The 24,471-nt window shown below is 42.2% G+C and overlaps 2 protein-coding genes across 2 annotated transcripts in view; one reads left to right on the forward strand and one right to left on the reverse strand.

Moving 5' to 3' along the window:
• Nucleotides 1–1,527: 1,527 nt before the first annotated feature.
• LOC123769987 (tetratricopeptide repeat protein 28) lies at nucleotides 1,528–23,468 on the forward strand. Its single transcript, XM_069324656.1, has 4 exons — nucleotides 1,528–2,057; nucleotides 8,077–8,454; nucleotides 22,688–22,942; nucleotides 23,406–23,468. The coding sequence occupies exons 2-4, from the start codon at nucleotides 8,326–8,328 to the stop codon at nucleotides 23,466–23,468; spliced, it is 447 nt and encodes a 148-aa protein (XP_069180757.1). The 5' UTR covers nucleotides 1,528–2,057; nucleotides 8,077–8,325.
• A 315-nt stretch (nucleotides 23,469–23,783) lies between these two features.
• The window catches only part of LOC138364680 (sericin 1-like), a 4,251-nt gene continuing 3,563 nt past the window's right edge, over nucleotides 23,784–24,471 (reverse strand). Inside the window, exon 2 of the mRNA XM_069324657.1 lies at nucleotides 23,784–24,471. This exon is cut by the window's right edge and continues 233 nt beyond it. Coding sequence (XP_069180758.1) covers nucleotides 23,784–24,471 — 688 coding nt within the window.

The following is a 24,471-nucleotide window of genomic DNA, read 5'->3' on the forward strand; positions in this document are numbered from 1 at the left end:
CTAACCTAACTTATAAAGATAGGTTAGGTTAGGTTAGGTAAGGTTGGTTAGGTTCGGTCATATATCTACGTTAATTTTAACTCCAATAAAAAAAAATTGACCTCATACATAATGAAATGGGTAGCTTTATCATTCCATAAGAAAAAAGTTAGAGAAAATATATTAATTCAGGAAAACTTGGCTTATTAGGCAAATCGGGCCTTGAATAGTAGGCCGAGAAGTGCGTTCTGGCTATTAGGTACGACATATATATATATATATATATAAACCCGATACGCCTTTGTTAATCCCTGTCACACTATTCAACACTGTTTAAGGTTTGACCGAAATTATAAATATAGACTTAATCCTGCCCGACTTGAAACTTAACGGTTGTCATAGGAGCATAATCGGCGCAACCAGCGTAAGAGAGATTAAATTGTTCATTTAATATAAATCTAATTAATTAAAAATACAAAATGATAATGGACCAAAAAAACTATTTTTTTTAGTAACTAATTTTTGGCTATTTTTTCAATCCTCAAGATTTACCGAGGATTGAACTCGGTAGTACAAGGCCCTTTCCTAATTAATTTGGTTTTTACCTCTTATAAGCGTGGCGATAATTCCAGTTACGTTTGCCTCTAACAACCCGTCTTCGACTCAAGTCCATTCCATCCAGCGGTCGACCCCACAAACGCATTCAATACAGACTCCCGTCAATTAGAAAATTGGAAGGTTGGACGGAGTAGTAAAAGCCAATCATAAATATAATTATAATTTAATTAATTCAAACTTAAATCCGACCAATCTTCACTTCACATGTAGGGGAAATATACAGATTTCCTGACAGAATTGTTTTTTTTATTTTGAAGACTCAAAGTTTTGCTTTTATCATATTAAATACTCTGTTAGTTATAGGACAACTCAGGGGGGATGCACATTCTACATTTTAGTTTGTTAATTGTTTAGCAGAAATATTAATAATATGTAAATAAAGAAAATCGAGTCTGAAACGTACGATTATTCATTTGTCTTAATTCCAAGTCTTTTTACCTCACAAAAGTTTTGAGAAGTCGCTCATCAAGTTCTTTTTTATATAGAGATCATTGATAACATTGACATCACTGACCTTGATTGCGATATATTCATAAGAACCACGTGTTCCCAAGGGCACTATCATTATAGGAATTAGAGTCAGCAGAACGAGGGAACAGAATCTTTGTTACATCAATAAAGCTAATTAGACCGCAGTCCACTAGTTTATTGACAAACTCGTCTATGAAAGCTCTCTAATTTTTAAACTCTCATAATTTGTGGAAATATTGACAATACGTGTCTACTGATGCCATCAGAGTGCGTGGGTTTTTCTACTAAAAAAAGTAGAAAACTAAATTTTCTACTTTTCTACTACTGGTTTTAACAACTCCATTAATAAATAATAATAATAATAATAATAATAATAATAATAATAATAATAATAATAATAATGCAATTTCTATCAATAAAGAGTACCAATGATATAAAATAATACGTGAAGAGATGAAATAAACACAGCTATTAACTTCAGCGGTTGGAAACTGGAAAACACAGGAAATAATGAATGACAGAAAGCCTTAAAAAAACAGTAATAATAATATTGAAATAATTCGACAAGAGATTATACATACCAAAGTGTATCAGAGCGAATTGGCAAACCCTACAAAACAAATTGAAAATCCCAGTAAACACCATAAAAAACTAGATGATTTGGAAGAATTAATAAACAGGGGAAAAAAAGAAAAAGAAAATGGAAACAAAAGCGTAGTTAAGAAAATAGAAGAGCGGAACATGAGGCGGACAGGACAAAAAGAGATTAGAGTGACAAGGTTTTAGTCTGGGATCTAAGAGGGATCCCAAGAGCAGGTGGGCAAGCAGGTTCCTCTTACCTGCTGGGGCAGTGGCGCCCGGGCGGTCGGAGGGGAAGGACGTGCGCGCGGTCCGCTCACCCCTGACCACGCCTGACTTAAATCCCGCGTGTGTATGTGTGTTGTATAGACTACAACAGGTCATTCCCCGGATCTATACATTAAAAACGAGTGAGGAAAGAGTTGGAATGAAAGCATACGCGTGCAACTGGGGGGGGGGGGTGTGTGTTTTTAAGAGAGGTTTGACCATATGACCGCTGGATGGTGGGGTCATTGCTGTCCACACTCGAAAAAGAATGGAAATCTGTCAGCATCTTGTATACAAACAGTGTAAACTCAGTGTCTTGAACAATCCACTTATACTGTCGGGTCGTGATGTGTCTGTGAGGATGTAGACTAGTGGCTCGCCCGCTCTTAGCTCTCATGTGTTAAGTTTACCTTACTAGAACGGCAGATATTTGGGAAATGAAAAACTAGTTTGCTGGTAAACTTTAATATAAACTGTACGGAGATAAGTTAGCTATTGGTATTCCTACAGAATATTCGCTGAATAGTGCGCTAAATGGAGACCGGGTTACGGTGTATACTGAGCTTGTTATAGAGACCGGACTACGGTGTATACTATGCTTGATATAGAGACCGGACTACGGTGTATACTGTTCTTGATATAGAGACCGGACTACGGTGTATACTGTGCTTGATATAGAGACCGGGCTACGGTGTATACTGTGCTTAATGCAGAGACCTCGCCCCGGTTCATCAGATACGCTTGTGAACCAAATTGCAGTAATTCTTTCCTATAGCGTCACATTGTAGGATTTTGAAGGTTTTGCCGGTCATAAATCCTTCAGAGCTATCATTGGAAGAACTCTGACGATCCCAATTAGTAAATATATATATATATATATATATATATATATATATATATATATATATATATATATATATATATATATATATATATGTAGGAAGTGTTCTCTACAGTATTTTTGTTTATATAAAGCCAGTGTCGAAATCACTATACAGTTCTGGGCAGGGTAGAAGGACTAGGCACCGTTCATTCCCTGTTGGACCCTGTACACCCAGCAGTAAATTTGGTATCCGGATGTGAAACGAAAGGCTTATCGCATTGTAGGGAAAACAAGCCACTGGATTTCCTAACCGGTTACAGGTCGTTCCCCTACGTATTTAGCGTAGGGGAGGAACGTTTAGAGAGTATGTAGCCTCCCCTGTTGGCTAAATACGAACATTCATGAAAATCACAATACAGGCATCATGGGTTTTGTATACCAGAGCTAAATGCTGTGATTGACCACTTTATCACTTGTGGCACAGTTACGCATCGTTGATATTTCTTCCCCCATTAGTGAAGCAGAAAATGGAATTCTAGTTATGTCTAACGATGCGAGTCTAAGGGACTGTAATTCGTGGCTTCTGAATATCAGGAAATGTAATTCGGGGCCTCAGAATAACAGCAACTGTAATGGGTGGCCTCAGAATAACAGCAACTGTAATGGGTGACCTCAGAATAACAGCAACTGTAATGGGTGACCTCAGAACAGCAACTGTAATGGGTGACCTCAGAATAACCAACTGTAATGGGTGGCCTCAGAATAACAGCAACTGTAATGGGTGGCCTCAGAATAACAGCAACTGTAATGGGTGGCCTCAGAATAACAGCAACTGTAATGGGTGGCCTCAGAACAGCAACTGTAATGGGTGACCTCAGAATAACCAACTGTAATGGGTGGCCTCAGAATAACAGCAACTGTAATGGGTGGCCTCAGAATAACAGCAACTGTAATGGGTGGCCTCAGAGTAACAGCAACTGTAATGGGTGACCTCAGAATAACAGCAACTGTAATGGGTGACCTCAGAACAACAGCAACTGTAATGGGTGACCTCAGAATAACAGCAACTGTAATGGGTGGCCTCAGAACAACAGCAACTGTAATGGGTGACCTCAGAATAACAGCAACTGTAATGGGTAATCTCAGAATAACAGCAACTGTAATGGGTGACCTCAGAATAACAGCAACTGTAATGGGTGACCTCAGAATATCAACAGCTATTATTGTTGGCCTGAGAATAAAAGGCATTTTTATTGGTTGCTTCAGAATAACGAGCATAGTCACTCCGGCTCGGTGCTTTCTTTTGATAATTACTTCAGAACAACGAAGTGGATTTATGATCTCAAAATAACAGGAACTGTTATTGGTGTCCTCAGAATAACAGGATCTGTTAATGGTGGTTCTCAGAATAACAGGAACTGATTGATTGCTAAGAAAAACTAAAAGTGATTGGTGGCCCTAATTCTCAGGCCACCAATTAAAAAATCTTTGGGGGTTGTCTAAGAATTAAGCCACCACCCAAAAAAAAATCACGAAGTATTAATTTTTCGGCGGACTAAGAATGTCAGTAACGGTGATTGCTCTAAGAATAACAGGAACAGTGATTGATGGCCTAAGAATAACAAGAATTCCGAATGTCTTGTCTGGAGGGTCTGTCGTTGAAGGCTCATCCACTTTAGGCACTGGAACGCGGCCATGTCTTGCCCCCAACAGCAAATATTTTATCCCCGCTTATGATTTATGAAGCATTTATGCGCCAGTGTAACTTTTGAGAGGAGGCTTGTCACAGACAACAACTTGAGCTTTATAGGTTATCTCTTAATGGAGTCTGTCAGACCTGAATGTGGAATGGGAAGCCTACTCGAACCGTGATGGGTGAGGTTGATGATTCCTTTCCATCACACGCATGCGGTAACCGGGATAAAGTAGGGGGGGGGGGGGTAGAAATAGCCTAAGCTACTCTATCCCTTTGAGATGTAATTCTTTCTAGTCTCAATAAATATACTTGAACCGGGATAATGCTTATATGTCTATATATTTTTTGCTGTTGAAGTTGATATCTACGTCAGGGGTAATCAAATCTCCCTAATAAAGAACCAGGGCGGGTAAAATACACAACTATGTACACGTTAACTCATAATTTGTAACAATATTTAAGCAATGTCAAAGGAGTCCTGTATTCATGCGCCTGTCAGAAAGGGGTTTAGTGGTTTTATTTGCCATAATTTGTTGGGGAAACACACATAAGTAGTGAGATGTTAGATAAAGCATGCCACTTTGAACGTTAGGAACAAAATGGTGTATGCCATGTTAGCTTATATTTGCCGCATGTGGTTTTGTTAAATATGGACCCAACCATTGGACAGTATGTTAGCGACGCGGCAGTTTGCTAATGACCGGAAAATATGCTAATGACCCAACACTATGTTAACAACCAGTCAGTATGCTAATGACTCGACAGAATGCTCGCGACCCTGGGGTATGCTAACAAAGTATGCTGACGGCTCGACAGTAAGATGACTATTTGGTAGAATACAAATCGGGTAACAGTATACTAACGTATGAAAGTTATGATTATTGCACCACGTCCTCATGTTATATGTGATTATTATTATATAATGCTTATTAAAATGTTATATAGGCTAGTGTAAATAACACCTTACCTAGCTGGCTTTGGGTAGCCTAGTATAGATAACACCTTACCTAGCTAGCTTTAGGTAGCCTAGTATAGATAACACCTTACCTAGCTGGCTTTAGGTAGCCTAGTATAGATAACACCTTACCTAGCTGGCTTTGGGTAGTCTAGTATAAATAACACCTTACCTAGCTGGCTTTGGATAGTCTAGTATAGATAACACCTTACCTAGGTAGCTTTGGGTAGCCTAGTATAGATAACACCTTACCTAGGTAGCTTTGGGTAGCCTAGTATAGATAACACCTTACCTAGGTAGCTTTGGGTAGCCTAGTATAGATAACACCTTACCTAGCTGGCTTTGGGTAGCCTAGTATAGATAACACCTTACCTAGCTGGCTTTGGGTAGCCTAGTATAGATAACACCTTACCTAGCTGGCTTTGGGTAGCCTAGTATAGATAACACCTTACATAGGTAGCTTTGGGTAGCCTAGTATAGATAACACCTTACCTAGCTATAGCTTTGTGATGCCTAGTGTAGAATACACCTTAACTGGTTCTTGTTATATAGCTTAGTGTAAAATAGGCCTCACCTAGGGAGCCGGTCGGCCGAGCGGACAGCACGCTTGACTTGTGATCCTGTGGTCCTGGGTTCGATCCCAGGCGCCGGCGAGAAACAATGGGCAGAGTTTATTTCACCCTATGCCCTTGTTACCTGGCAGTAAAATAGGTACCTGGGTGTTAGTCAGTTGTCACGGGCTGCTTCCTGGGGGTGGAGGCCTGGTCGAGGACCGGGCCGCGAGGACACTAAAGCCCCGAAATCATCTCAAGATAACCTCAAGATAGCTCTTGCTGTGTAGAAGAGTGTAAATTACATCTTACGTAGCCGTTGATATCTAGTCTAGTGCAGAATACACCTTGAGTTGCCCCTTGTTATATAACCTAGTGAAAAATACACATTACCTAGCCCCTAACTATATGCAAACTTGGTTTGTAGATTTGATTTCGAAATGAACTTATTCTTTAGTATGTTAAACTGTAAATCTACGAAGCAAACATTAGTGGAGGCCTACAAATAGTATATTGTCGTATATGAAGAAGAGTGCTAGTGGATGATCACTGTTATCCTGAATTATAACAAGCTGTAGGTAACAAGACACATGTTAACGTAACAAAGCTTTCGTCATAGGGGGGTAGAAATAGCCTAAGCTACTCTATCCCTTTGAGATGTATTTATTGCTTATCTCAATAAACATACTTGAACTTGAATTGAACTTGCTTTCGTCATTTATAGCCTCCCTTTGAACGTGGGGTCACTCATCTTAGCGTGTATTCTCTAAACGCTAAGAGAAAGGGCGACTGACAGACAGGCGGGCAGATTGAAATAGCCGCAAGATGTAATCAGTTTCAAGGTCTGGCTGGCGGGACAAAGGCAGGAAGTGGCGTTGTGTTAGAAGGGTGGTGTAGCCTGCTGGGAATGCCGTGGCAGGTTGGTTCCTAAGACCATTAGTGTCAATACTATGACGACAACGGTTATGGAAAGGTTACCTGACGCTTCCGTCGCTAGGTGTGGAGAGCTGGTGGGAGTGCAGCACTTGGCCTGGATGATGGATCCCGTGACAGTGGTTAAATAGTGGATGAAAGGAAGTAGTTTTGGTGGATTGGAAGGTATGGAGCAGTGGTCTGTTCCCACTGCTGATAGCACTTTTTTCGTTGGTAATCTTGGAATGCTGCAAGACAGCTGTAGGATTTGTTTGCTGACAAATTACAGTCTACTATTCATTGTTGGTTATGGATTTTTGCTGAAATATATATATTATAGCAAGAAAGCATTTTCCTAGTAATTTAAAACCTTTATATATAATGACGGCTAATTTGCTTCATAATAAATTAGGTGTTGCATTGAGACGGATGGGTAATGTAGAGTTTCAAAAATCAAGGGAATTAGCGTTACCTCCTAAATAAAGAATTAAACTTTTGATTTTATGGTATTAGGCTGGGTACTCTGAGCGATAGTGGGAGAGTTAATGCCGTAGCCCACCAATCCTATTCCTTAAGCGGTAGTCGGAGTTACACTCATTGCCCCCCCATAACCGTCCCTTGAGCGGTAGTGGAATAGTTAAATCCATAGTTCCTATTCTCTTTAGCGGTAGGGAAAGAGTTACTGCCATAAACCCCCATACCCATTCTTGAGCGATAGGGGAAGAGTAATAGGCACATGATGGGTTTTGGGAACGGGTCCTGAGTCTTTATGCAATATAAAGTTAATGTAACTTATTATTTATAATACTAGAAAGTTGGAATATTCAGATAAGACTTTTGTAAAATGATATTATGGATGAAATATTTAGAAAGTTGTTTTAGCTTTGTGATATACTTGTCACTAGATTAAATAGGATGTCATAAAATGAAATGGAATTCTCACTAGGCTTGATTAGCATTATCACTATGCATAATAGAATTCTCGGCAGGCTTAATTGCGTTCTTAGGCAAAACATAATTGTCAAGGGACTAATTATAATTTTGTCTAAGCAATAATTAAGGTATAGTGGAATACTAGTACATTCAATTCTGTATACTTTATACATATTTCTAAGATGTCAATCATGTGACTGTGAAAATCGTGTGAAGTTATACGAACATAGGGCGGCTGTTCCTATTGATAATCCATAAATCGATGGAAGTATTGAGTTTTATACTTTAACAGGCAAGATATATAAATGTGATACTAACAGCATCGAACAGCAAGTAACATGGTTATTGCAGACGCAGTTCGGTGTCTGCACTTGAAGGCTTAAGGTGGGGGAAAAAATAGATCCATGATAATGCTAGGTATACAACTCCAATCTACCTCAATGGCAAAAGTTCCTTCAGTATATCATAAGTACTTGATAAGCCTTTTGTACCAGTTTTCTCTGGAGTGACTTTAAAAGAGTTGAAAAGCACGTATTGGTAGATGAAGTGCCCGAAGCCTCGTGTGGAAGTTGGCATGATAAACAGGACTCAACCCGGGCCGCCTACCATGGAACGTCTTGACCTGAGGAAGAAAAGGGTCGGCACCACTGCCAAGAGTCATAACGCTAAGGTAAGGTATAGTAGGACCTTCGTTTACTAGGGACAGCATGAGTTAAAAGAAAAATTAAATGCGAGTAAACTGACTAGTTAAAAAAAAACAAATTCTGAGCTTGTGGTTTTTGTAAGTCGCATGTTGGCTTATTTAACGTTGTTTGATAAGATTTTTCAAATGTGTGACAGCACATTCAACAGATTGATGAAGATTAAGCCACCCAAAAGATAGCACTGGCATGAATAGCACGTAAGTGGTGGCCCTTTTGAGCTATTAACAGTATCAAGAGCTGATATTGGGGATCTGTGGAGGTGCGACTGCACCCTGCGTGACGGGAGATGTCTCCCACATTCAACACATTGAGTTCGTAATTAGTATGACATAAAAACAACAAAATATCACGTTTATCGTTCATTTATACTATGAATAAATATCATGGGAGGTTTTTGATGTTAACTTTTTTGGGGAGGGGGGTTTAATATGGATATCCTGACAAAGCTCATAGTAGCACGACTAGGTCTACTGAAAAAAAATGAAATGCAAAGTTGAATTTGTAATTACTGTATCAAAACAACCCGTTCTCTCACCTGAAGAAAATGCAAAGTAATAGTAACAATTAAAGGACCTTAATGTTGATGTTATTAACAGGCAAACTAGCATGCAATAAATAGTGACTTGGAATGAACATTGGCAAACCAGCCTGGGGCCAGATTCACGAAAGCACTTATGCAAGCACTTACGAACGTGTACATCTTTCCTCAATCTTTGACGGCTTTGGTTACATTTATTAATCCGTTTACAAGCATGAAAACTTCCCATTCAACTGTTGTTATTGTTATAAACAGCCTCCTGGTGCTTCGGAGCTCATTAACTGTTTAATAATTGTAAACAAAGCCGCCAAAGAATGACAAAAGATGTACTGGTTCGTAAGTGCTTTCGTGAATCTGGCCCCTGGAATAATTATGCTGCCGACTTGAAGGACAAACGCATTTTTTGGAGCCACCTTTGGAAGGAAGCGTGCTGCTAGAAAGAAGATTGGGTGGAATTGAACGTATCGCGATAACCTGTTTTCATCAGGTAAATAATACGATCGATTGAAAGATATCGGAATCAGATCAATGCTTGCGAAACGTTTTGAGGCACAAATTCTATGTTTTGAGGAGAAATTAACTGTTTGTAATTATACTATTATTAAGAAAGTCTTGAGTACCCTTGATACATAGTCAATGTACGAAATATTTTGAAGGAAAAATAAAACATGTTCTCTAGAATGGTAGATATGTATTTGCCGTTAAACATATGTATTCTGGTCTTCGACATATATACTAGTATATATATATATATATATATATATATATATATATATATATATATATATATATATATATATATATATATATATATATATATATATATATATATGTATGACATCAACACTGGCGTTAGATATATGTACTTTGGTGTTAAGACATCAAGTATATGGTTTAGAGCCTCAAACATAATGGAGTGCGACGAGAAGAACATTTAGTTTTTCTGAGTGCGAGAATTATTACAATGAATTTGTCTAAAATGCGTTTTAGGCCTGATAGTATTGCCTGAAACGCTATGCGTACTAGTGGCTTTAGTTATTGTATGTACTACCTCTATCTTTAAATCAAACAGAATGTTTGTACTGTAACTCTGCAACCCATCCTCCGAATTGACAGTACAATTTAATACTAAGTGTAATAAGTACATTTTCTTACTGTCATAAACAGTGCATAATTGCACTTATGGGGCTGTTACATTTACCCAACCCCCTCCCCCGATTTAATTCTCCTCATTTTCTGTTAAGACACTTAGAATTTTAGGATGAAGTTTTCAATTTCTATTTGCAATACACAAGTTTTAAATATCAGGAATTTCTTTTTCAGGTTTATTAAAACAATATAGATTTTATACAAAATTTAAAAATATCCTGAGTTACTTTACAATTTATTGATATATTTTAGTTTTGTTTTATAAAACTGTAATATCAATATAGCTATAGGTTAAGTACTAATTGTAATTAAGAAGCAATAAAATTATTATCTTCAAAAGCTAAGACGGTTAGGTGAGGTCGTGGTTTTCTATTCAGTTTTTCAGGTAAACTCAAATATTCACAATATATTTGACAGTACGATTTTATAATAAGTGAAAATAAGTACAATTCCTAACTGTTATGAATAGTACATAATTGCACTTATTTGTCTTCTTACATTTACCACCCCATTTTTGGAGGACGGGCTGAATTATGTATGTACTTTCCTAAATAAATTATTATTATTATTATTATTATTATTATTATTATTATTCGCTTAACACTTGAAGTATCTACTGGAAATACCGACATGACTGCGTTATAATGAACCTCCCAATTTGGGGATTCATTTTAAAACGCGTGAAACTCTGCAAATGAATATCGTCGATTTTTTTGGCGTTTCTTTTGTTTTTAGAAGCGGCATCCATCCTCTTAAAAACAAAACACAAAAAAAATCTTGCGCCGCCCTTGAAAAGAGTGACCGTGGCATTAGGCTAGCCAAACCGCTTTGAGAGAGCGGGCCGAGCTTGGTAGCGGCCCCATTGTTACTCCGCTCTCTGGTCTAATGTCAAAGAACCATTAAATTACATCGTTTAGACAGCCAGCTGACGCCGGGGCCTCTTAAGGCATTACACTTATTAAGATGCAGCGAGGCACAGGTAATTCCAGTTTTTTTTTTTCTCGTCTCTGTATTCCCCTGGAGCGGAGCGGGGAGTCGAACGTCGGACAGACCGTCAGTGTCGCGCTAGGCTGTCGTACTCCACACACACACACACACACACACACACACACACACACACACACACACACACACACACACACACACACACACACACACACACACACACACACACACACAGACTAGGGAGGTCCTGGGCTAGCAGGTCCCGAGATCGTAGGCTAGTAGCACGCTAGATCCTGTACTAGTAGGCTCTGAAATTATATATTATAAAACCCGCTTTGATCTGGGCATCAGACTCATTACATTTGTCCTATCTTGAGGTTATCCTGAGATGATTTCGGGGCTTTTAGTGTCCCCGCGGCCCGGTCCTCGACCAGGCCTCCACCCCCAGGAAGCAGCCCGTGACAGCTGACTAACACCCAGGTACCTAATTTACTGCTAGGTAACAGGGGCATAGGGTGAAAGAAACTCTGCCCATTGTTTCTCGCCGGCGCCTGGAATCGAACCCAGGACCACAGGATCACAAGTCCCGCATGCTGTCCGCTCGGCCGACCGGCTCCCTTGAATGTAAAATGTCCTAGTGGATAAAAATGTCCTAGACATTGAATAAAATGTCCTAGTGGACATTTTAACAAAATATGTTTAATTTTGGGGAATATATATATATATATATATATATATATATATATATATATATATATATATATATATATATATATATATATATATTATATATATATATATGTCGTACCTAGTAGCCAGAACGCACTTCTCAGCCTACTATGCAAGGCCCGATTTGCCTAATAAGCCAAGTTTTCATGAATTAATTGTTTTTCGACAACCTAACCTACCTAACCTAACCTAACCTAACTTTTTCGGCTACCTAACCGAACCTACCCTATAAAGATAGGTTAGGTTAGGTTAGCTAGGGTTGGTTAGGTTCGGTCATATATCTACGTTAATTTCAACTCCAATAAAAAAAAATTGACCTCATACATAATGAAATGGGTAGCTTTATCATTTCATAAGAAAAAATTTAGAGAAAATATATTAATTCAGGAAAACTTGGCTTATTAGGCAAATCGTGCGTTGCATAGTAGGCTGAGAAGTGCGTTCTGGCTACTAGGTACGACATATATATATATATATATATATATATATATATATATATATATATATATATATATAACACACACACACATTCATATATATGCGTGTGTGTGTGTACTCACCTAGTTGTGTTTGCGGGGGTTGAGCTCTGGCTCTTTGGTCCCGCCTCTCAACCGTCAATCAACAGGTGTACAGATTCCTGTACACCTGTGTGTGTACAGATTGATGTGTGTGTGTGTGTGTGTGTGTGTGTGTGTGTGTGTGTGTGTGTGTGTGTAAAGAGATGGAAATGTTGAAGACGAAACATTCTGGAATAAAACGTTAAGGTTTGGCAGCCACAGGAGAGAAGATTAAGAGAATCCACGCCGATCTTGAGCCATAGCAGCAGCTATAAAGTTTTAAAGAGCGGCGCAGCCTAGCGGTCTGCGTGTTGACAGCCAGTGGGCGCCATTTGCCCCACTCGGCCAATAATATGGGCGCGTTGGGGTTGACCGACTTGTACCCTGCTCTGTTCAGTGGGAACCACCCCATTAACTGCTTTATTGTTATCCTAAAATTAGCAAATAGGACACTAAGGGGAGGGAGGGGGGGGGGGGGGGAGAAGGGGTGAAACCCCTTTGTGGCGCTATATACTTGATTATACAGTGTTTATAAAGGGTACCTCTTTTGAAATTGAAATTGAAATAAGTTTATTGAGGTAAAATACACACAAAGGGATGAGGTAGCTCAAGCTATTCTCACCCCCGTTCAGTACATCGTGTTAATACATACATAGACACACATCACAAACAATAAACATATTACCGAACATTCTGAGAGACAAACATATACATTTCCTTGGGTACCTCTTTGGTACATGCTTCGAGTGGCTCCTTAAGTGTGCCTTCTTGAATGTTAAGACGAGTACAAGTTGCATTCCGATAAACTCTGTCTATCAGCATTCAAACTGTCTCATCCTTGCAACCTCAGACGAAACACAATACATTACCGGTTGCTATCTTATCTTGAGGTTATCTTGAGATGATTTCGGGGCTTTAGTGTCCCCGCGGCCCGGTCCTCGACCAGGCCTCCACCCCCAGGAAGCAGCCCGTGACAGCTGACTAACTCCCAGGTACCTATTTACTGCTAGGTAACAGGGGCATTCAGGGTGAAAGAAACTTTGCCCATTTGTTTCTGCCTCGTGCGGGAATCGAACCCGCGCCGCAGAATTACGAGTCCTGCGCGCTATCCACCAGGCTACGAGGCCCCATTAAAAATATTAAAGGCTACTATTAAAATATTCAACAGGTTACAATGCGGAAGAGAGAGAGATTCCCGTAAAACAATATTAATATATATGTGGCTCCTACAGACATCATGCAGAAGATTGAAAAAATAATATATTATAAGAGAAATAACACTGTCAACGTTCTCACGAAAATCTATCCTGACACCAAACAAAACTCCTTGAAAAGAGTCGAATGTCTCCTATACTTCTAGAATGCTTCTTCGAATGTCTTCTAGGGGAGCCGGTCGGCCGAGCAGAACGCACGCTGGACTTGTGATCCTGTGGTCCTGGGTTCGATCCAAGGCGCCGGCGAAAAACAACAGGCAGAGTTTCTTTCACCCTATGCCCCTGTTACCTAGCAGTAAAATAGGTTCCTGGGTGTTAGTCAGCTGTCATGGGCTGCTTCCTGGGGGTGGAGGCCTGGTCAAGGACCGGGCCGCGGGGACACTAAAAAGCCCCGAAATCATCTCAAGATAATCTCAAGATGCTTTCACATACCCACTTGTGGACTGTCAACCCCAACGAACTCACTCTATAAGCAAGGCAACAACATCCCTTTTCATGGCGGCTACCAGTGTATAAACAGCAAAGTCCCATCAACCAAGGTCTCTACACGTAATCAGATCATCACCAGAGACATCCTAACAACAGCAGCAAAATAATAGGCAAATACAGTGACAATAGAAGACTGGACATTGGCGAAGCAGTATACGTCAAACAAACTTAAGCCAACTATCAACAGCCATCACCAAATTACACTCTGCTATCATTGAGAACATAATGAAACACACAATATACTATCCCAGCCATCATGGAAATGGATGTCACTATTTGATACAAGCAGATGTCACTATTTGATACAAGCAGATATCACCATTTAATACAAACAGATGTCACCATTTAATACAAACAGATATCACCATATAATACAAGCAAATGTCTCCATTTATGTGAAAAAAAAACAATAATACAAATCACCTGTAAATAGTTGTATCATACAACTATGTCACCATTTACATGACAAATGACTTCAGTAACTTACAAGTTACTGAAGAGAAGCTCATTGCTATTTAGCAACAACTCAATAGGAGTTGGTCTCTTCAAGTGGTTGGCAAAGGTAAATATTAGTCAGTGGGTAAGTTTAATTCAAGTGACAAGATGTCACTAGGGTATGTTGTGGGAGCACATAAGGAACACCACACAAGAAACTTACCTCCGGGGAACTTGAGCTTCGCTCTTCTTGGACATTGATGAGTTTGACCTCGTAAGAGATCTCAAACATTTTTTTGGGGAGGGGGGGTGGAAGGGGGTGTTTTTGTTGTAACTAACTTAGAAAGTGTGTTTTGGATATTCTCTTATTGTCTTTGTCTGTCTGTCTGTCTCTGTCTCTGTCTCTGTCTGTGTCTGTGTCTCTGCCTCTCTGCCTCTCTGCCTCTCTGCCTCTCTCTCTCTCTCTCTCTCTCTCTCTCTCTCTCTCTCTCTCTCTCTCTCTCTCTCTCTCTCTCTCTCTCTCTCTCTCTCTCTCTCTCTCTCTCTCTCCAGTTTTCCCCTACCCTATTCATGCATTCTCTCTCTCTCTTATATCTTCCCCTCTCCTCTCTCTATCCCTCAGTTCCTCGCTTCTCGCCCTCTTCCCTTTCTCGTTTTTATTCTATTTTCTCTCTTCCTCCCTGGCGGTGTCTTGATTAAGTTATTTTTACGAGTCCTTGAATGTGATGCATTTTTATAAAAAAAATCCACGCACCTGGTTTTCCAGGTGTGTGTGTGTGTGTGTGTGTGTGTGTGTGTGTGTGTGTGTGTGTGTGTGTGTGTGTGTGTGTGTGTGTGTGTGTGTGTGTGTGTGTGCACTTATCTACTTGTGTTTGCGGGGGGTTTAGCTCTGGCTCTTTGGTCCCGCCTCTCAACTGTCAATCAACAGGTGTACAGGTTCCTGAGCCTACTGGGCTCTCTCATATCTACACTTGAAGCTGTGTATGGAGTCAGCCTCCACCACATCACTGCCTAAAGTGACGAGTGTGTGTGTGTGTGTGTGTGTGTGTGTGTGTGTGTGTGTGTGTGTGTGTGTGTGTGTGTGTGTGTGTGTGTGTGTGTGTGTGTGTGTGTTTCCTGGGCGCCCAGGTGCTGCTCTAAACTCGGGGGCGGCCAGGCTGGGGGAGCCAATGTCAAACTTGATGACACCCTCGTATTATCCGGGAGTCTGTGTGTCGGTTTGGCGTCGTGCTTGCGCGGGTGGGATGAGTTATGAGTCGCCTTCCTACCTGGTTCTTGCGATGAATCACAGCCTGGACACACACACACACACACACACACACACACACACACACACACCACATCACTTTACGCAGTGATGTTAGAAGGAACTTTTTCTGTGTCAGAGTAGTTAACGGATGGAATGCATTGGGCAGTGATGTGGTGGAGGCTGACTCCATACACAGTTTCAAGTGTAGATATGATAGAGCCCAGTAGGCTCAGGAACCTGTACACCAGTTGATTGACGGTTGAGAGGCGGGACCAAAGAGCCAGAGCTCAACCCCCGCAAGCACAACTAGATGAGTACAACTAGGTGAGTATACACCACTCGGGGGGGGGGGGGGGGGGTCGTAGTCCTAATGGCCCGGATTCGATTTCCCCCAAAGCAAAAACAAATGGGAAGAGCTTTCTCCCTAGTGCACCTGTTCACCTAACAGTAAATAGGTACCTGGAAGTTTCACAGCTGCCACGGGCTGCTTCTTGGGAATGTGTGAGTTTATGTGTGTGTGTGGCAGTGTTAGAGGGAAATATGTAACAAGATAAGATACAGAAAAATAGGGCAGGAGTCAGTATATTAGACAACCGATGGTTAGAAAGGCGGGGGTCCAGGAGCTATAACAGCTTGATCCAGACGGTACTAATATTAAACAAACATATGTTTGTTTACAACTAAACATGTGTTTACAAACAAACACATGTTTACGAACAAACATGTTTGTTTACAACTGTGTTTTCCTCAATAGCGATGCTCTGCCAGACCATTAATCTCTGCTTTTCGGAATGGTACCTAATTTGAAACCACTGAACGACAATGTAATTTTTAATTTATCTCTTTAGCGTGGGGCCCTTCATGCCCTCTGAAGCCATTCTCTTAAAATATATAATGGAACCATGGACCATTAGCTAGGGGTAATAGAGACGTGTCCAGATGTTATGAATCGTGAAATGGGGGGGGGGGGGGGAGTCGGTGGAATGTGCCCTGGAACGTGACGTAGAACTCCCAATAGAATGCGTCCTGGAACGTGACGTAGAACTCCCAATGGAATGCGTCCTGGAACGTGACGTAGAACTCCCAATGGAATGCGTCCTGGAACGTGACGTAGACCTCCCAATGGAATGCGCCCTGGAACGTGACGTAGAACTCCCAATGGAATACGCCCTGGAACGTGACGTAGAACTCCCAATAGAATGTGCCCTGGAACGTGACGTAGAACTCCCAATGGAATGCGTCCTGGAACGTGACGTAGAACTCCCAATGGAATGCGCCCTGGTACATGACGTAGTACAGTGACCTCCCAATGGAATGTGCCCTGGAACGTGACGCAATACTGCGGCCGCCCGCTGGAATGTGTCCTGGAACGCAAGAGTAATTCAGTGACCTTCCGTTCACTACAGCCTGAAGGCCTGCCTGCGAACGGTGTCTGGGTCCTCTCTGGTGCAGCGAGGGAGAAGGAATGTGTGATAAAGAGAGGGGGAAGGGGACTGAAATCTTTTACAAATCAGAGGAGCAACGATGGCACGATAAATAAAGAGAGGATTGGAAATGATAAACTGAGAAGAGAGGGTGATAAAGAATGGATGTGAAGAGGATTAAGTAGCAAGATGAAGAGGAATTGAAGGAAGGGAGAGGAGTGTGGACCAAGAGGAGATTGAGAGGGCGGAAACAGATGCAGAGGGATTTTTTCTCAGTTACGAAATACAAACAAATTAGGTGCTGCCTTTTTTAGTGGGTATCAGAGGAGGTATTTCCTACCTTGTGTGTGTGTGTGTGTGTGTGTGTGTGTGTGTGTGTGTGTGTGTGTGTGTGTGTGTGTGTGTGTGTGTGTGTGTGTGTGTGTGTGTGTACTCACCTAGTTGTACTTGCGGGGGTTGAGCTTCGGTTCTTTGGTCCCGCCTCTCAACTGTCAATCAACTGATGTACAGATTCCTGAGCCTACTGGGCTCTATCATATCTACATTTGAAACTCTGTATGGAGTCAGCCTCCACCACATCACTGCCTAATGCATTCCACCTGTTAGCTACTCCGACACTGAAAAAGTTTCTTTCTAATGTCTCTGTGGCTCATTTGTGTGTACGTTTCCACCTGTGCCCCCTTGTTCAAACCCCCCCCCCCCCTCCTTACACACACACACATACACACACACACACACACACACATACACACACACACACACACACACACACACACACACACACACACACACACACACACACACACACACACACACATACACAATTCTCAGGGGAATTGACTTATTGGACAAAGAGAAACTCTTCAGCACGGGTGGGACACAAACAAGGGGACACAGGTGGAAATTTAGTACCCAAATGAGCTACAGAGACATTAGAAAAATTTATCTCAGTGTCAGAGTAGTAGACAAATGGAATGCATTAGGCAGTGATGTGGTAGCGTCAGACTCCATACACAGTTTCAAATGTAGATATGATAGAGCCCAGTAGGCTCAGGAATCTGTACATCAGTTGACTGACGGTTGAGAGGCGGGACCAAAGAGTCAAAGCTCAACCACAGCAAGCACAACTAGTTGAGTTCAACTAGGTTAGCACTTGGAGGACATTCAGAGAGGCAGATTTGTTAACCTCATTATGGAGACATCAACACGAGCATAAGAAATATTGCCGGAACAACCGTGGACATCTTCAAGAGGTAAGTAGATTGTTTCCTCCAAGAAGTGCCGGACCAACCGGGCTGTGGTGGATATGTGGGCCTGCGGGCCGCTCCAAGCAACAGCCAGGTGGACCAAACTCTCACAAGTCAAGCCTGGCCTCGGGCCGGGCTTGGGGAGTAGAAGAACTCCCAGAACCCCATCAACCAGGTATCAACCAGGTAAAAGGCTGTTCTGGAAACTGGAACATGCTGGAGAGGTGACAGGGAGACGTCTGACATGGATAAAACAAGTTCTGACAGACAGATGAGGGCGGTAAACAGAGACAATGTATCTGACTGGAGGAGTGTTACTAGCGGAGTACCACAGGGGTTCAGTTCTTGCACCAGTAATGTTCATCGTCTACATCTTCCAGAAGGAATTCAAAATTATGTGAACATGTTTGCGGATGATGCTAAGATACTGGGGAAGATAGGAGAATAGGAAATACTAAAGAAACTGTTTGTGACTTTTGTGAGGTCAATATTGGAATATGCAGCAGTTGTATGGTGCCCAAATCTCATGAAGCACATAAATAAACTGGAAAAGGTGCAAAAGCATGTTGCAAAATGGCTACCGGAAATGAGAAACATTAGTTACAAGGAGAGACTAGAGGCATTGATAGAAGAAAAAGAAGTGATATGATCACCACTTACAAAATAATCACAGGAATTGACTAAATTGACAAAGAGGAATTCCTGAAACCAGCAGTTTCACGAACAAGAGGACACAGAGGCAAGCTAAGGAAACAGAGATGCCCAAATAATATTAGAAAGTATTCTTTTGCAAACAGAGTGGTAGACGGTTGGAACAAGTTGGGTGAGAAGGTGGTGGAGGCCAAGACCGTCAGTAGTTTCAAAGCGTTATACGACAAAGAGTGCTGGGAAGACGGGACACCACGAGCGTAGCTCTCATCCTGTAGCTACACTTAGGTAAATACACACACACACACACCCACGCACACAGCCAGCCTCCACCACATCACTGTCTAATGGAATGCATTAGGCAGTGGTGTGGTGGAGGCTGACTCCATACACCAGTTTCAAGTGTAGATATGATAGAGCCCAGTAGGCTCAGGAACCTGTACACCAGTTGATTGACAGTTGAGAGGTGGGACCAAAGAGCCAACTCCCTCAAGCAGAAATGAGTGAGTGCACCCACACCCACCCACACACACACCCACCCACACACACACACACACACACACACACACACACACACACACACACACACACACACACACACACACACACACACACACACAAACAACTCCTTTACTAAACGACTCACCTAACTTTAGAGTTCCCACAAGAAATAACTCACCCAATCAATCGATCAACCCATCAAGAAGTGGGATAACCCAACCAATCAACCAGTAATACACTCTCAATCACCACCCCCATCCATCCCCCCCCTCTTACCACTCCCCCCGGGTAGACGCCCGCCATATTGAATAACACATCCACCCATCTTGTGTGGAAACCACCGCCAACTCAGCAACTTTGAAATTACACACTTGATCAGAGGCGATGTTGTAATCTCAACTTGCTTCAATTGACTGTCTACCGTGGACGGGGGATGGAGGCAAACGTGTCATTATTTTCTTTATGATATCGTAATTCTTGGTTATGTTGATGGTGTGTGTGTGTTGTGGTTCAGACCGGGAGAGTAATGCATTGATGTATTGGGAAGACTCAATAAATCCCCTCTCAACCCCCCTCACCTCTTATATTTGGTCTTATATGGGTCCACCTTGGTCTTATGTTTGTCTATCTTATCTTGAGATTATTTTGAGATGATTGAGTTGATGGTGGGAGTACTTCTGCTACTATCATAATGCTATTGTTACTATTTCTACTTCTGGTACTATTGATACTTTTAGTACTACTAAAAGTAGTAGTAATAATGATAGTAAATAATAGTTTATTATTATTATTATTTTCTACCACAGACGTGGCCAGACATTTACAATGCTAACCAGCATATATGCATTTTCTTCTGTCCTCCATGGACAGGGTGAGAGATGTGTTAAACATATAGTTCAGGGATTTATTGAACAATCAACCACAGAAGGTGATTGTATAGTACTGTAAAAATGCTAAGCTAACCTACATACCTAAATACATAGATACACAGATTTGCGTCTGCCCTACATAAAGTGTTCGATCTGTCTTTTACATAGTGTCATTAATGTGCATTTACAAAGGTGAAATGTAATTCTGATCAGTTTCCACATGTACTTTATACACATACATATACACACACACACATATACATACATATAGTGGCAGGTAGTGACCAAGGCTTTGATATGGGGGAAGGTATTTCTCCAGCAACGAATTGTCTTATATACTTGATTAATCTTGCTATGTGTGTCTCTCTCTCTTCTCTCAATTCCTTCTCTCTCTCTCTCCCTCTTCCCCCTCCCCTCCCTCCATCTCCCACCTTCCATTCCTCGTTCCTTCAATCTCCACCTCTCTCTCTCTCTCTCTCTCTCTCTCTCTCTCTCTCTCTCTCTCTCTCTCTCTCTCTCTCTCTCTCTCTCTCTCTCTCTCTCTCTCTCTCTCTCTCACCATTTTTCCCCATATCCAGATACAAGGGCGTTTCTTCCCCCACGTTCCGTAGCACCTCTGACCTGCCTACGTTCTCTGTAGTGGCTGTGGGTAGCCTTCTTGTCATGATCACGGCATACAAGGTTGAGGAGGTCCGCGGGCCTCACCCACCCGCACGCTTCTCTGCCCTCTCACGCACCTCCAGATTGAAGTTATTGTAATATTGAGTTTTTTCTCTCAAGATACGAGAGTTGAGAGTTCTTGGAAACGAGATTATGCCATGTTCCTGCCCTAGAAACTGCCGGGAAGAGACTTCATAAGTAGCTTAAAGCAGTTTTTGAACAATTGCGGGGTTAAAGGGGTATTCCTCAAGCGTGACTCTGGTGCGCCGAACTTCTCTAGAGATGTTATCGGAGATTTCAGCAGTTGTGTATGTAGTCTAGATCGTTTATTATGCACCTTATACCCTTCCATCGTGCGGGTGGGAAGGGTTACAGAGGCATATGGTGGGGGCTCAAGAGCTGGAGCTCCCAAGTTGTATTGTAAGGTGGGTTCTATGTCGTAAATCTTCCTCCACAGGCATCAAGATCTGTAGGGGCTCAGATTCACGAAGCAGTTACGCAAGCACTTACGAACCTGGAGCCAGATTCACGAAGCAGTTACGCAAGCACTTATGAACGTGTACATCTTTTCTCTATCTTTGACGGCTTTGGTTACATTTATTAAACAGTTTACAAGCATGAAAACTTCCCAATCAACTGTTGTTATTGTTATACACAGCCTCCTGGTGCTTCCGAGCTCATTAACTGTTTAATAATTGTAAACAAAGCCGCCAAAGATTGAGAAAAGATGTACAGGTTCGTAAGTGTTTGCGTAACTGCTTCGTGAATCTGGCGCCTTTAGTCTGCGTCCATCATCGTTAGTCGGAGGCTGCAGATGCCTTGAAGACGCGCCCAACCACTTGGGCTGGACGGTAGAGCGACGGTCTCGCTTCATGCAGGTCGGCGTTCAATCCCCGATCGTCCACAAGTGGTTGGGCACCATTCCTTTTCCCCGCCGTCCCATTCCAAATCCTTATCCTGACCCCTTCCCAGTGCCATATAGTCGGAATGGCTTGGCACTGTCCCCTCATAATTTCCTCCCCTCCTTGAGGGCGCTCTCACCATTTTCTCAAGATGCAACAAACAAACTAATAATAATAATAATAATAATAATAATAATAATAATAATTATATATACTAATTATATAATACTATAATTATACTGAGGTAGAGGATTAATTATATTTAACATATTCATGTCACTTTAGTAATGATTCACATTCCTTTAGATGGGATTTTCATCCCTTTAGATGTGATTTACAGCCCTTTAGCTGTGATTTACAAGTCCCCTTTAAGCAGACGATGAGTCACAATAACGTGGCTGAAATATGTTGACCAGACCACACACTAGAAAGTGAAGGGACGACGACGTTTCGGTCCGTCCTGGACCATTCTCAAGTCGATTTATGTGAGAATGTTCTCAATCGACTTGAGAATGGTCCAGGACGGACCGAAACGTCGTCGTCCCTTCACCTTCTAGTGTGTGGTCTGGTCAACGTATCTCTTTAACAGTGATTGGTGTTAAACAGTGACTAACGTGGTGCTTCTCCTCTATCTCTGGCACAGTTGGAGGTTGACGCTGAGGGCGAGGGCGGTGGATCGAAGGCACTTTTCCTGGAGAAGGTGAGGCTAAGCAACGCAGCCTGTCAGTCTGGAGACTTCGAGACGGCGGTGGCCCTCTACACTGAAGCCATCGCGCTCGACCCCCACAATCACATCCTCTATTCCAACCGCTCTGCCGCCCATATCAAGCTCGCTAAGTTCGCCCACGCCCTCCAGGATGCCACCAAGGCGAGGGAACTCAACCCCAAGTGGCCCAAGGTAAGGTGTCAGACCCCACGTGGTCTTTGTTTATGTTATGGCCCAAGGTAAGGTGTCAGACCCCACGTGGTCTTTGTTTATGTTATGGCCCAAGGTAAGGTGTCAGACCCCACGTGTTCTTTGTTTATGTTATGGCCCAAGGTAAGGTGTCAGACCCCACGTGGTCTTTGTTTATGTTATGGCCCAAGGTAAGGTGTCCAGCCCCACGTGTTCTTTGTTTATGTTATGGCCCAAGGTAAGGTGTCCAGCCCCACGTGGTCTTTGTTTATGTTATGGCCCAAGGTAGGTGTCAGACCCCACGTGGTCTTTGTTTATGTTATGGCCCAAGGTAGGTGTCAGACCCCACGTGGTCTTTGTTTATGTTATGGCCCAAGGTAGGTGTCAGACCCCACGTGTTCTTTGTTTATGTTATGGCCCAAGGACTTAGTATTTGTTAATTAATATGAACTCACGTTTTAATTAGCGTAGTTTGTCGACGCGTTTATCCAGCGAGTTCAGCGTGCGTGCGTTTAGATCTGGTCGCTAATTCGTCTTTCGTGTACTATTTTGCTCGTTGATTTGATCCTCCTGCAGGTTAGGTTAGGTTAGGTTATAAGTGTCTATCGCCTTCTTTCTCATGCTCCTTGTCCTCATCTTCTTATCACATTTACAATTAAAAATTGTTCATTCGTGTTAGCTTGACCGACCACTTGATTGATCCTTTTTCTCGTTATTGGTCTCCCAGACACTTGAAGATTTACGGGCTCACCATAGCCCGTGCTACATGGATACTTCGTTCTGAGTAGCTAAATCTGAAAGAACAATGACGACAACACTGAAGATGGTGTTTCTGATATATCTTTTATTCATTTTGGACCCGTTGCTTCCTGTCTGTGAGAGCCTCCTGTCTGTGAGAGCTTCCTGTCTGTGAGAGCTTCCTGTCTGTGAGAGCTTCCTGTCTGTGAGAGCTTCCTGTCTGTGAGAGCCTCCTGTCTGTGAGAGCTTCCTGTCTGTGAGAGCTTCCTGTCTGTGAGAGCTTCCTGTCTGTGAGAGCTTCCTGTCTGTGAGAGCTTCCTGTCTGTGAGAGCTTCCTGTCTGTGAGAGCTTCCTGTCTGTGAGAGCTTCCTGTCTGTGAGAGCTTCCTGTCTGTGAGAGCTTCCTGTCTGTGAGAGCTTCCTGTCTGTGAGAGCTTCCTGTCTGTGAGAGCTTCCTGTCTGTGAGATATTTCTGTCTGTGAGAGCTTCCTGTCTGTGAGAGCTTCATGTCTGTGAGAGCTTCCTGTCTGTGAGAGCTTCCTGTCTGTGAGATATTTCTGTCTGTGAGAGCTTCCTGTCTGTGAGAGCTTCATGTCTGTGAGAGCCTCCTGTCTGTGAGAGCTTCCTGTCTGTGAGAACTTCCTGTCTGTGAGAGCTTCCTGTCTGTGAGAGCTTCCTGTCTGTGAGAGCTTCCTGTCTGTGAGATATTTCTGTCTGTGAGAGCTTCCTGTCTGTGAGAGCTTCCTGTCTGTGAGATATTTCTGTCTGTGAGAGCTTCCTGTCTGTGAGATATTT

Source organism: Procambarus clarkii, chromosome 14 (genome assembly GCF_040958095.1).
Source record: "Procambarus clarkii isolate CNS0578487 chromosome 14, FALCON_Pclarkii_2.0, whole genome shotgun sequence".
Classification (NCBI taxonomy): Eukaryota; Metazoa; Arthropoda; class Malacostraca; order Decapoda; family Cambaridae; genus Procambarus; species Procambarus clarkii.

Bases quoted from the DNA above. Each gene is read 5' to 3' on its own strand.
- LOC123769987 (XM_069324656.1), top strand. From the start codon at position 8,326: ATGAAGTGCCCGAAGCCTCGTGTGGAAGTTGGCATGATAAACAGGACT. The intron at 8,455-22,687 runs GTAAGGTATAGT...TCTCTGGCACAG, and splicing joins CCAAGAGTCATAACGCTAAG to TTGGAGGTTGACGCTGAGGG. The intron at 22,943-23,405 runs GTAAGGTGTCAG...CGTTTTAATTAG, and splicing joins TCAACCCCAAGTGGCCCAAG to CGTAGTTTGTCGACGCGTTT.